The sequence below is a fragment of the Cetorhinus maximus genome, chromosome 1, assembly GCF_964194155.1.
Source record: "Cetorhinus maximus chromosome 1, sCetMax3.hap1.1, whole genome shotgun sequence".
In the NCBI taxonomy this organism is placed as follows: domain Eukaryota; kingdom Metazoa; phylum Chordata; class Chondrichthyes; order Lamniformes; family Cetorhinidae; genus Cetorhinus; species Cetorhinus maximus.
Window position 1 is genome coordinate 19,489,963 of NC_135879.1, and position 14,202 is coordinate 19,504,164.

The window sequence follows — 14,202 nt, forward strand, 5'->3', positions numbered from 1 at the left end:
GGCCCTGTGCCCCCCCAGCTGTGGGCCCCATCCGCCCATTTAATATAACACTGGTGCCACTGAAAACGCTTCAGACTGAAGCTAAAGGTGCAAAGGCATTCATAGCCTGATTTTACAGCAAAGCAGTATGACCTGATTTGGCATGGTTCAGATTCTCTCAAGTTCCTAACGAAAATTCCTAACATCGAAGCTTTGAACCAACCAGGGAATTACTACAATTTACCTCTTTGATTTAGCTCCAAAGTTATCCCTACTACAGTAAAAGATTTTACCCACTATCTGAAAAGAACTACAACATTCAAAATCAACGTACAATGCTACACCTGAAACCAAAGGGACTTAGCAAGTCACCACTGAGCTCTGGAATTATTCCAAAAGAAGAATGAAAACACGTTTGCGTGGGGAATTATAATCATGACCACACCCAGACAAAGTTATATTTTTTAAATGACTTATTTTTTTTCTGTATGTGAAGTGGCTCATTTTCATCATCACACTATTATTATCCCTAAAACTGGACAAGGAGGAGAAAGAGACAAACAATGGAAATGAACTCTCTAATAGCTCTCTGTATCCTCATGACCCCCACTGGTGATCATGGGATGAAATTTTGAGGTTGTGACGTCTCAGATCGTAATGGTGGCCGTAGGGAGGAGACTCTGTCCTGGGACCAGTTCCGAAGCCCCATAGTGCGCAGACCCAATTTAATGCCTCAGACTTGGTGTAATCCTAGTGTTGTTGTTGAGTTTTTGGGGCGGGGAGGATGGGTGGCCTTCAGTTTTTGAGTGGCGGTGGGGGGCAGCACCAAAATAAAACAAAACAGTAGGATAGCAACCTTCCCTACTGTATCGTCCACACTTGTGAACCCACACTCAAGGAAAGTGTCATCATATTTACAAACATCTTTCCAATCTTCTGGTTTTTCATTTGCAGAACCATTTCCCTAGTGATTTAAATTTCACCAAGTTTCTTTCTTCCGTTCACCTCCTGGTTTGCAGCTATTACTGGAATGTTTTTGTATCCTCTATAGTGAACACAGAGGCAAAATATTTGTTCATTTCTTCCACCATTTCCTTTTCATCTACCATTAACTCCACACTGTCACTCTCGAGAGGACCGACGCTCGCTTTAATTATTCTTTTTCTTTTTAAATACCTCTTGCTATCCATTTTTACATTTCTATCTAGCTTCCTCTCATACTCTAATTTCTTTCTCCTGATTACCTTTTAGTCATTCTTTGCCGTTTTTATATTCTGTCCAATCATCTGTCCTGCCACTCATCTTTGCAGAGTTGTATGCTTTTTCCTTAAGTTCGATGTTTTCCTCAACATCTCTAGTTAATCATGGGTGGTGGGTCCTTCCTTTAGAATTTTTCTTTACAGTAGGAATGTATTTATTCTGAATACTCTGAAATATCCTCTTAAATGTCTGCCACTGCTTCTCCATTGTTCTGTCCTCTAACCTAGTTTCCCAGTTCACTTCAGCTAGCTCAGCTTCCATCCCCACATAGTTGTCCTTATTCAAGTTTAAGATACTAGTCTTAGACCCACTCTTCTCCCTTTCAAGCTGAATGTAAAATGCAATCAATCAGTCATATTGTGGCCACTGTTACCTAGGGGTACCTTTACTCTGAGGTCATTAATTAATCCTGTCACATTACACAATACCAAATCTAATATAACCTGCTCTCTAGTTGGTTCCAGAACATGTTGCTCTAAGAAACTATCATGAAAGCATTCTAAGAACTCCTCATCCAGGCTACTACTGCCAATCTCATTTTTCCAGTTTGTGTGTAGATTAAAATCACCCATGATTGTTGCCGTCCCTTTATGACAAGCACACAATATTTTCTCTTGAATGCTTTGTCCTACAGCGTGGTTACTGTTAGGGGGCCTGTAGACTACTCCCACTAATGACTTTTCCCCCCTACTTTTCCTCATCTCCAACCAAACCGATTCTACATCCTGATCTCCTGAACCAAGGTCATCTCTAACTATTGCACCAATGCCCTCTTTAATTAACAGTGCTACCCCTCCACCCTTTACCTAGCTTCCTATTCTTCTTGAATATCACGTACCCTTCAATGTTAAGGACCCAGTCTTTGTCGTCCTGCAGCCACGTCTCCATAATTACTATCAGATCATATTTATTTACCTCAATGTGGGCCATCAATTCATTTACTTTGTTATGAATGCTACATGCATTCAGAATGAGAGTCTTCAGTTTTGTCTTTTTGTTACCTTTGTAACATCTAACCTTAACTGTTGATGTATTCTTAGGTTTTTCCCTCTGTCCCTTCATGCCATTCTCTGACCCTCATTTCTCATATTACTATTTTGCACTCATGCCTTGACTCTACACCTTGAATTTCTACCTCTACCCAAGCTTGATCCCTCACCCCTCTTGGTTAATTTAAAGCCCCCTCTACTTCCCTAGTTATGCGATTTGAGAGGACACTCATCCCAGCATGGTTCAGGTGTAAACTGTCCCAACGGCACAGCCCCCACTTTCCCCAGTACTGATACCAGTGCCCCACAAACCAGAACCCACTTCTCCCACACCAGTCTTTGAGCCACACATTCATCTCTCTAATCTTATTTGCCCTATGCCAATTTGCACATGGCTCAGGTAATAATCTAGAGATTACCTTTGAGGTTCTGCTTCTTAATTTGGTACCTAGCTCCTCATACTGACTTTGCAGAACCTCTTTCCTAGTTCTACCTATGTCATTGGTACCTACATGGACCACAACAACTGGGTCCTCCCCCTCCCACTGCAAGTTCCTCTCCAGCCCTGAGCAGATGTCCCGAACCCTGGCCTGAGGCAGGCAACATAGCCGTATGGACTCTCGCCCTTTGCTGCAGAGAACAGTGTCAATCCCCCTCACTATGCTATCCCCTTTTACCACTACATTCCTTTTTGCTCCCCCGCCCTTGAAAGACTTCCTGTACCACAGTGCCATGGTCAGCCAGCTCATTCACCTTGCAGACTTCGCTTTCATCCACACAGATTATAAGCACCCCAAACCTGTTTGACAATTGCAAAGTCTGAGACTCCTCCCCTACTGTCTGCTCGGTCCCATTACCTGCCTCACTGACAGTCACATCCTCCTGTCCCTCGCTGCTGACCAAAACAGGTGACCCTCTTCTAAGAGGTGTGACTGTTTTCTGGAACAAAGTATCCAGGTATTTTTCCCCCTCCCTCATGTGGTGCAGTGTCTGCATTCTGGCTTCCAGATCCATAATCCTGATCCGGAATTCCTCAAGCTGCTTACACTTCCTGCAGACGTGTTTGGCATGGATTGCCTTGGCAATCAAAAGCTCCCACATCTCACAGCTGCAACATAACACCTTTCCCGCCATTCTAACTTAGGTTATTTAGTTAATTTACTTTAATTACTTTCTTTCTACGTATGCTACAATTTACTGTGTTTATTGAATGCTAGTACCACTGACAACTAACGGTTATATGCTTAACTACAAGCTGTGTTTTAGATGTTTGTTTAAATTACTTTATTTTTATTGCTTTTTTAAAATCTTTATTGTTTGATTTCAATTTTAAAGTTTTCAAATTTTGGTTTAATATTTTAAAGTTTTAGTTCTTTTTATTTATAGATCTACCTTAACTTGCCTGTCCTAAGCTGGTTTCTAAGGGAGACACTGTCCCTTAGACTGAGCACTTACTGGCCAATCAACTTACTAGCTTCCTGTGACACCACAGTTGCTTTTTTCTTTTTCTAGGACTGCAGCCTCACAGCAGCTGAAACAGTGAACCAGCACGTTCCTCAGCTCCCGACTGTCTCCCGCAGGTCTGCTCCGCTCTGACTCCCAGCAAGGTACCCAAACTGAAGTCCCCGCCACTCTCTGCACCCTTTTCAAACTGAAGTCCCTGCCACTTTCTGCACCCGTTTCAAACTCCCCTAACCAATCCTAACCAAAGTGACAGATGACATACTGTGTGGCTCCATGTGGTGCAAGATCTCCTTTCAGTCCTTCTGCAGCCTTTGACATGATCAGCCACACTATTCTCCTCCAACATCTCTTTTGTAGCCCAGCTCAGCGAGACTTTCCTTGGTTGATTCTACTTTTGCCCATCAGGTTACAGCCACGCTCTCTCTAGGAATTGCTTTTCTTCGCATCCCATCACTTCTGGTGTTCTAAGTGGTCTCTCAAATTCATCTTCATGCTGCTCCATGGCAACTTGGAGCTCAATTTTACACTTCCCCACTGGCGGGTTTGAAGGTGTGGATGGGCTCGTTAAATCCAGTGGATGAGCTGCCCTCTGCTGACCCACACACCCTTACCCCTACCGCAATTATACCAGTGGTGGGAGTGGCATCAGGCAGCCTGCCAGTCAACCAATTGAGGCCCTCAAGTGAGCAATCAATGTCCACATTGGTCACTTTAAAAATAAGGGGCCGCCCATTTAAGACAGATGAGGAGAATTTTTTTTTCTCTCAGAGGGTAGTGAGTAATTGGAACTCTTCCTCAAAAGGTAGTGAAAGCAAAGTCTTTGAATATTTTTAATGTAGAGGTAGATAGATGGATTCTTGATAAGCAAGGGGGTGAAAGGTTATCAGGGTAAGTGGGAATGTGGAATTGAGGTTACAATCAGATCAGCTGCTCCTGCTCCTAACTTGTATGTTCATGTGTACATACATTGCCCACTTAAGGACTTCATCCCACTGCCAACGGGTCAGCAGGAGAGGCCCATGCCAAGTACCCAGCCCACAAGGTCTTCTTGTGCAAGCTGCTGGTGGGCAGGGGTGTCCATCCTTAAATGGGCCTGCACAGCCCAGCGGAGTGCCCCCCTCCATCAAGGTTTTATCCCTCCCAGGTTGCCCTTCCCCCATTGCCTCTCAAACCAAGTCCTCCACACCTCTCACCCAGGCCTGCCAGCTTGGAACCTGACAGGACTCCCAAACGTTAACCTAAATCCTGATCCAACGCCGCACACTGCTGTCCTGAAATGCTGGAGAGCTGCTGGCCCCTCTCCGAGGTAGTCTTCCTGTTCCTGATGGGTAGTAGGCCCTCCCCCAGCCTATTAACAGCCAATAATGACTGTGGGGCAGCCAGTGTTCCACTAGGTGGGCTTCACCCACCAACATTTTACCCAATGCAGGGGTGGGGAGTCTGGAGCCTCATATAATTCAGCCCATTGAGTCAGCTTCCTCACGTAAGCCAATAACACTCAGCTGCGCTTTGTCATCATCTCTCGACTACTCCACTGCCCTGATGTTCTGCCATAAGGTCTCTACCCTTGTCACTATTTTTCAAAAGGAACAAACTTGCATATATGTAATCACCTTTCACAATGTTATGATGCCCCAAAATGCTTTACAGCCAATTAAATACTTTTGAAGTGTAGTCACCATTTTAATGGAAATGGAGCAGTCAATTTATACCCAGCAAGCTCCCACAAACAGCAGCGTGATAACGGCCAGGCAATCTGTTTTAGTGGTGTTGGTCGAGGGATAAATATTGGCAAGGATACCCGAGAGACCTCTCCTGCTCTTCCCGGAATAGAGCCATGGGATCTTTTAAATCCGCCTGTGGTGTCAGGTAGGTTTAACACTTCATCAGAATGACAACACTGCAGACAGTGCAGCATTCCCTCAGTATTGCACAGAAGGGGTCATTTTAACCTCCCAAACAGGCTTGTTTGGATTGAGTGGGATGGTAAAATAATAAAATTCTCAAACCCAAATTCACCTCGCCTCAGGAACTAAAAGGTGTTGAGGACTTGCACGGAAGAGGTAAGTGCTTTTCCATGAGGAGCAGGTGTTCTTCCTTCCCCCAGCACCCTGATAACCGACCCCTCCCTGCGATCAAACGCTCCCCGTACCCTTTCCCACGCTGATCACAGACCTTCAGTGCCGTCAGCAAGTGGAAGAGACTCCAGTTATAACCAACAGTTTTAAGTTGCATTGATTTGTAGGGGAAATCATCATAATATTAGACCTTAGTTACTCAGAGGCGTTGTCAGGAAGCACGTCTTCACACGAAGCATAGTGGAAATGTGGAATTTTGTGCCTGAAAATACTTTTAAGAGTAGGTCGGTCGGAAAAAAACCAGATCCAAATGTTTGTTAGGTGAAGGTATTAAGGGAAATGGAGCAAAGGAAGATAAATGGATTTGAGGTACAGGTCAGCCATGATCTAATTGAATGGTGGAGCAGGCTTGGAATTGTAGAATGGTATACTCCTTTCCCTTTGTTCTTAGCAGACAAGTCCCTTCTGATCACAAGCTTTGTAATCAAGTTCTTTTGTTCTATATTTGTTAAATAACTTGCTTGTTTGCATCTACACTCTGAGTCTCAACACCTTAAAATCTCTGTACCATGCTGCTCTCAAAATCCTTTTCTGTGAGGAAAATAAGTTTGTTTTGTTCATTCAGCTCCATATCGTAAAGTCGCAACTTCAAAACAACACATTTGGTTTTCTTTTGTAGGAGTTTACAGTAACCTATTTTGATTTACAGTCAGATGCTAGTAAGATGCACCCTCGTACTTGATGAGCATTATTTACAGCAGCAGCGTCACAATTTTTTTTGACAGGTACCAGTAAATCAACCACATATAGCACCTTACATAGTAAAACACCCCAAGACACTTCACAGTAGTGGCATCAAAGCAAATCTGACACCAACCCTCAAAAGGAGCTATGAGAGCAGACAACCAAAATCTTAAATCGAAGTCATGGGTTTTCAGGGGTGGTAGTGTTAGAGTGATGCAGAGAGATTTAGGAAGAAATCTAGAGCTTAAGGCCTAGACAGTTGAAAGCAGAACAGCCAATGGTGGAGCCATTAAAAGCAGGGATATGGAAGTGGCCAGAATTGGATCAGTGCAAATTTCTTGCCAGGCTGGAATTGGTTACAGAGATAGGCAGAGATGAGGGATTTGAAAACAAGGGTAAGTAATTTAAAATGTAGGCATTGTTCATGTGGCAGACAACGTAGGTCAATGAACACAGGGGCGATGGATGAACAGGACTTGATATGATATAGGATCCAGGTAGCTGAGCTTTGGATAAAGTTAAGTTCATGGAGGGTGGAAGATGGGAGGCCGGCCAGAAGTCCATTGAATTAGTCAAATCTAAAAGCAGCAAAGGCAAGGACAAGGGTTTCAGCAGCAAATGAGCAAGAGGAGGGTGGGAGTTGGGTGATATTATGGAGGTGGAAATAGTGGTCTCGGTAATGGAATGGAATTGTGGTTGAAAACTCATCTTAGGGTCAAATATGACACCAAGGTTGTGAACAGCCTGGTTCAGCCTCCGACAGTTTCCAGGGAGCGGGTTGGAGTTGGTGGCTAGAGAATAGAGTCTGGGGTGGGGACTGAAGACATGAAGAATGGCTTTGGTTTTCCCAGTATTTAATTGGAGGAAACTTTTGCTTATCCAGTACTGGATGTCAGACAGACAAGCAGTCTGAGAATTTAGAGACAGTGGAAGGGTCGAGAGAGGTGGTGGAGAGATAGAGCTGGATGTCGTCAGTGTGCATGTGGAACTTGGATGTTGTGTTTTTAAGTGATGTAGCTCAGGGGTAGTACGCAGATGAAAAACAGGAGGGAACTCAGGACAGACCCATCTAATGGTGCAAGAGTGGAAAGAGAAACATTACAGGTGATTCTCTGGCTACAATTAGATCGATAAGAATGGAACCAAGTGAGTGCAGTCCCACCCAACTGGATGAAGGAGGAGAGGCATTGGAGGATGATCAACAAAGTCAAAGTTGCAAAGGTCGGGATGGTTTGTCTTTGTCCTAGTCACATAGGATGTCATTTGTGACTTTGATGAGAACCGTTTCGATACTGTGGGCAGGAGGAAGCCTGGTTGAAGGAAGTCACACTGCCTGAGACTGAACCAGACTAACTGCGACCTCAATGTTATACTTGACCCTGAGATGAGCTTTCAGTCACATTTAAGTGTCATCACTAAGGCTGCCTATTCCCACCTCTGTAACATTGCCTGACTCTGCCCCTGTCTCAGTTTCATGGCTGCTGAAACCCTCATCCAAGCCGGTGTGTCCTCCTGATTTGACTATTGTAATACACTCCTGGTCAGCATCCCACATTCTACCCTCCATAAACTTGAGATCACCTAAACTCCACTGCCCATGTCCTAACCCGCACCAAATCTGGTTCAACCATCACCCCTATGCTTACTAATCTACACTGGGTCCCACTTAAAATGCCTAGATTTTCCAACTATTAAACTTAAACAAATCCCGCCTTAGCCTCTCCTCTGCTCACCTCTAATCTTCCCCAGCTTCACGACTCTCCAAGATATCTGTGCTCCTCTAATCCTGGCCTCGAGTATCCCAATTTTAACTGTTATGCCATTGGTCATCATACCTTCAGCTGTCTGGGCCCTATGCTCTGAAATTCCTCCTTAAACCTCTCTGCTTTCCTCCTTTAAGTTATCCCTAAAATCCCACCTCCTTGACCAAGCTTTTGATCAGGTGACCTAATATCTCCTTACTTAGCTCGGTGTCATATTTTTCAGTGCCTCTGTGAAGTACTTTGGGATATCTTAAGGCACTGTATAAATACAGAAAATGCTGGAAAAACTCAGCAGATCTAACAGCACCTGTGGAGAGAGAAAAACAAAGTTAACGTTTCAAGTCCGTATGACCCTTCTCCTGAGTCATACGGACTCAAAACATTAACTTTGCTTTTTTCTCTCCACAGAATGCTGTCAGACCTGCTGAGTTTTCCCAGCATTTTCTGTGTTTGTTTTACATTTCCAGCATCCGCAGTATTTTGCTTTTAACTATATAAATACAGGTTGTTGCTGTCAATGCTGGAGAAATGGCTGTTGTTTCATTGAACATTTTAGGTAAAGACAGGATGCAGTGAGGACACTTTTTTAAAAGCACACATACAAACTATAAAACAAACAAAAAAAAGAATTCTTCGATGCAAAACTAAAATAATCAAGTCTATCAAAAGAACAGGCTGTTTCTGAAGTAAAGAAATGTTGTTTACTCCTTTGAAAAAATATCTGAAAATTTGTACTTCAATACCCAAAGAACCCCTGGGTCCCATCAAAATACATGTATTAGTTGTAAAGACTGCAAACTTACTCAAAAGCTTTAAAACTGGAGGTTGCCTGCAGGAGCACTGCAGCCACTTGATGTAGCAGAAATCAATACAAAAAGGAATACTGTACTAGACCTTCACACAACAGGGTTTCAAAATAATTTCAAGTTGTTGGGATGCCTTCGCTATTCCCCCTCAGGTAATAAATATATCATTGCAAGCTATCCATTCATGGAATTTGTAATATTTCGATGTAGGTGAACATCCAAACGTGTCATTGAGCTTAACACAATCATATTTGATTGCTTCAGTCCCTGGGGACGAATAAAGCCATCTTTATCAGCGACACATCTTGGCACAAGATTTTAAGTTGTGAATATTAGGAGCATTGTCTTACGTCAAAAGCAATAAGCACAGTTCAAAGCAGCAAGCAGTGATCATCACATGGGTTGCAGAGACCATGGTATGGGCTGAATGATATTGACCGAGGCCAGTCAGCAGTTTGCCAGTCTGCTCTATGGGTTGGGGAAGGGTTCACTACATTCTCTTAATTTAAAGCAGAAAAGGGGAGAAAGAATTTCCATAAAAAAGGAGACTATTATATGCCAAAATAGAGCATATGTTTATGGCATGTCACAGAGCTTATGAAAAAAAATTGCTTTTATTTTAACGAGCTTGTCACATTGCAAAGAAGTTATTTGAAAACGGGTTCTGCATTTTATATTTTTGAACGTTATGCACATCTGTGTATTGTGGGTTTAGTGGTTTCCTACTGTGCTGTAATGGTCTCACTAATGAAAATTTAGCAATGGCTGTAACTGAAGTAATTGTTTAGCAACTTGAAGCAGACTCAAAGACTATTAAGATAATACTACATCTGCCTTTCATTCCATTGCTGCAAATTACATCATCAAAGCTCTAGTAATATCTTTCTTCCTTATTAATTAAGCAAGGAACCCAAAAATAAGTTGTACATTGCAATATTTGCTTTGCAAAATAATTGCTTTGACTTGTGATTTCAATGATGAGAAACAGTAGAGGCTGAATGCCAACTCTGACACCTCCTACCTCATCCTGTACCATGACCCCATCACCGCACATCAAGCCATCGCTTGGAAGACTTCATCCCCTCTGGAGACCTGTTCTTCATGGTCTTCAACTTCATAGTCCCACAGCCTCACACAGCCTGGTTCTACTCCATCCCCAAGATCCACAAACAAGACTGCCCTGGTAGACCCATTGTTTCAGCCTTTCATGACCCACAGAACTGATTTCCTCCACCGCCTCTCATTTTAATTCTCTGCCCGACTCCCAATCTAACCTTTGTCTTCAATCAATCTCCTTCGCTGTCCCAATGAAACTGAACACAAGCTTGAGGAATAGCACCTCATCTTTCGATGAAGCACTTTAACAGCCTTCAGGAATCATCATTGAGCTCAACAATTTCAGATCATAACCTCTGGCTGCATTTTTTTTGGATGGCAGACTGTAGTGATAATTCTGCTTTTCCCATTTATACCTCATACAGGCCCATCTCTTGTTTCTTTACTTGTCCTATTAGCATCTTCTTTTGCCTTGCACCACCATCCCTTTAATCATTTAATCTCTCTCTGCTCTCTATTTATCACTGAGCTTCCTTTTTGCTTTTCCCTCCACCTATGTTCTCTGCCTGGTTAAATTTGCTGGGCCAACTGGTTCCAGTTGAGACAGGCGGCAAAGGCCCGATTGCCAAACAACAGCAGCACCACGCTTATGAACAGCGTTTAATTAATAACAGTTCTCCTAGTGTCTTGGCCAACCGTTACTCCTCAAACAACATCACAAATAGATTAAGTCACTAATCTTATTGCAGTTTGTGGAACCTTGATGTGTGCAAGTTACCTACCAAGCGTAAAACCTGCTACATTTCTAACTTTCCCAGTTCTGACGAAAGGTTATCAGCCTGAAATGTTATCTCTGTTCGTCTTTCCACAGATGCTGCCTGCCCTGCTGAGTATTTTGAGCATTTTCTGTTCTTATTTCAGATTTCCAGCCTGCCTCTGATTTAGTCAAGAGTGCTCCCAGACACGCAAACATTCCACTGAACGCACACGTGAATAAAAAAGTTAACTTCACCATCACCCTTTGCCTCAGGCTGTCCACCCAAACTCTGCTCTTTGCCTCGTCTGAACTGCCATCTCTCTCAGCTAGAACATGTAGTCTCATTACAAATAGAATCGACATGTGGCAGCAGCCTGGCATCTGTCCTGCTCAGGGCCACTGCGACACTTGAACAGTCCTTGTTAATGTGGCTTGGTTGGGTTCCATGTGCAACTTTTCGTTCCCATCTGCGCCACCTACGGCAATTAAATGCTGGCAGCAAGTTTACATATAACAGCTCTCTATTCCTTCATCCCTACTCAGGGGGAAATCTCCCACTGACCCAAATATCCAGCATAGCAGGGCAATCTAGAAATGTCTTGGTAAGCAAATCTGTGTGTAATGTGACACTCTAATACAGTTGAGATCTGCTTCCTGCCAGGCAACTTGTTGTATAATAGGAGGCAATGTGCATCATAGCAAAATAAAGAAATAAAATGGAATAGTCATTTGCAATCATAGCACAGTAAATTGAGACTCAAAACACATTTACCTACTTTTAGAAGAGAAAAAAAAGACCATTCTCCATGAGGTTAAATTAAATTAAAAAGACTAGATTCACAGCCTCAAACGCAAGAGTACAAATTCTTGTGAAACATGAAAAAGTCCAACGATACAAGGTTGTGAGTTATCTAGGATTTGTACCAGAAGTCTAATGATAATACAGAATTGAGAGTTACCTTCCAACAGAGGAAGATTCTCAACCTGCTCAGGAACACCAAAGCAACCTGTTTATATCATGATCTAGAATTAAGCGAAGATTCAGGGCTACTGACCTGTCTGACCCATTCCACGCACATTCAAATTTGTCAAAGATGCAGTCGTTCTCGTAGAGAGAACAAAGCTTACTCCGGAGGTAATCATGAATCTGTTAACAAAATAACATTAATATTAAGCAATTGAAAGAATGCTATTTCAACAGTAAATTACTAGCAATTAGCAACATAATAAAAGCACAAGTTTTAAACCCAATCGCAATTGACAAAGCGAAAGCATAATCAATACATTTCTTCTCACGTGGAGTATATCACTGCCAAAATCAGTGCCCAATTATGTGAATGCTTCAAATTGACACTCATAGCAATTCTAGGCAATCCTTTCTGTGCTAAAGTACACAATTACCACTAACTGTTCTGCTCATGTGAAATTTCCTGAAAACATAATACTCCTAGGATATTAAAACAGCTTTTGTAACTGCAAATATACATCAGATCTAAGCTACACGCTGACAGTGAATGGCTGTTAAATATAGGGTACACTGACAATGAATTGCATTAGATCTGTCAGGCTGACCATCAATGTGCAGTAGATAGAAACTAGACCATAGCAAATATGTGTTAGGTGTAAACCATTCTGAGGCAGTGAATGTGCCTGAGATAGAATATAGGGTTGACTGGAGAATTTGCTTAAGATAGAATCCATAATATAACCATAAATGCACGATAGATAGAACGCAGCCTGTACCAGTCTATTTAGTTAGATAGAAACTTTCAGGAGGGAAGGAAAGTGGCAGGAAGGAAACAGAGATTGGAAGCAAACTCAATCCTTCAGATGAAGCAATCAATATTTTGGACAACGGCAATGTACAAACATTTATTTAATCATTTATTTAATCAAAAACAATCTGGCTTCTTCAATTCAAATTTCTTCAGTTGTTGTTGCTTTACAGTGGGTTGTTTAACAAGAATCTCAACTGCTGAACTGCCAGAATTGTGATCCAACAGTTTGTTTCAAATGTATTAATGAAGACGACAAACCAAAAAAATTTCCATTGCACATACAAACAACACAAGAGACGATCAGCCCATTCTCTCCATTTAGCAACATCACATCTACATTCTAAACCATTGTTCGTCCACAGCTCCTTGAACCTCACTGGAAAATACCATTCCTAATCACTGTAGTTTTAGAACTGTATCCCTGTAATAAGCAATTAACGCTGTCTGTGATTTGTCTACACCTCATATTACAGACACCGGATGTAGTAGTCTGCATACTGTAGAATGTCTATGGAATGACATCTCATTTTCACTACTACCAGTGCTATCAACAGCAGGGAACGATTTGAAGTGGCATTCATTCAGCAAAAGTAACAGTGACCTGTATTGAATCAAGTCATTTTAAAACCAAAATGAGTCATTGTCACTCCCAAAGGGTAGGACTTGATAAATCCTTAATTTGGAGCCGACAGACTTGGAGAACTGCATGGTCAAACAGTATGGAAGAGGTCAATAATGTAGCACCAAACCAAAAAGGGCAGTAATGTAGAAGACAGCAAGTTCACGTTTGGTTTCGGCAGACAGTATCAGGATCAGACACTCTTGATAATGTAAGTATAGCTGTTTAAGGTCACTGATTCTGCTGCGGTTCAGATGGAAAGCTCCAAGGTAAATGTGGTGATCATTCACTAACCAGCTATAAAGAATTAATTCAGAAGTAAGCGTGGCTCATTGGAAAGAACAAGCATTTGCCGTGATTTAAATATGTAACCAGCTTGGACTTGTCATTTTTAGAAATAAGCAGTTATTATTTAAAGCAAATCTATAATCGTTACATTTCCTGATGGCAAGTCTACTTCCTAACATCACTGGTTAATTGTTCTATAGCAGGAATAAAGCCTTAGGGCTTTTTGACTGAAAGCCAGGGAATGATAACTCAGAGCATATTATATCAGAAATATTTTAACTGGCTAATTTACTATTTATTTTGTTAAGTGATTTAACTATTAAGAGAGCTTACTAAAAACATGGCATGGTACAGGAGACAGTTCTATTGAGGGACCTTTGTACACGCACTTGCACAAGCACAAAGCGACTTGAGGACCAAAGAGAACTAACCCATAGTAAACCCTTTGCAGTAAACCTATTGCCTTGCAGCATTTATTGATGTCTAAGTATTACTGGTTCATTTACTTGCCCCCATGTCAACTATTGATCTTGTAGAGGAAGTAATCAAAACCCCTAAAGGATAAAATAAGTTATTGACTTTGGAGAAAAAGTATGAAAATAGACCTCAAGCATACCCCAT

At 42.1% G+C, this 14,202-nt stretch overlaps 1 protein-coding gene across 4 annotated transcripts in view; it reads right to left on the minus strand.

Moving 5' to 3' along the window:
• The window catches only part of LOC144678643 (serine/threonine-protein phosphatase 2A 55 kDa regulatory subunit B gamma isoform), a 334,751-nt gene that overhangs the window by 12,478 nt on the left and 308,071 nt on the right, over window positions 1-14,202 (minus strand). For all 4 annotated transcript variants that reach the window (XM_078538387.1, XM_078538413.1, XM_078538405.1 and 1 more), the window contains one exon: window positions 11,952-12,043. In XM_078538387.1, the coding sequence (XP_078394513.1) occupies window positions 11,952-12,043 (92 nt within the window). The remainder of the gene's footprint in view (window positions 1-11,951; window positions 12,044-14,202) is intronic.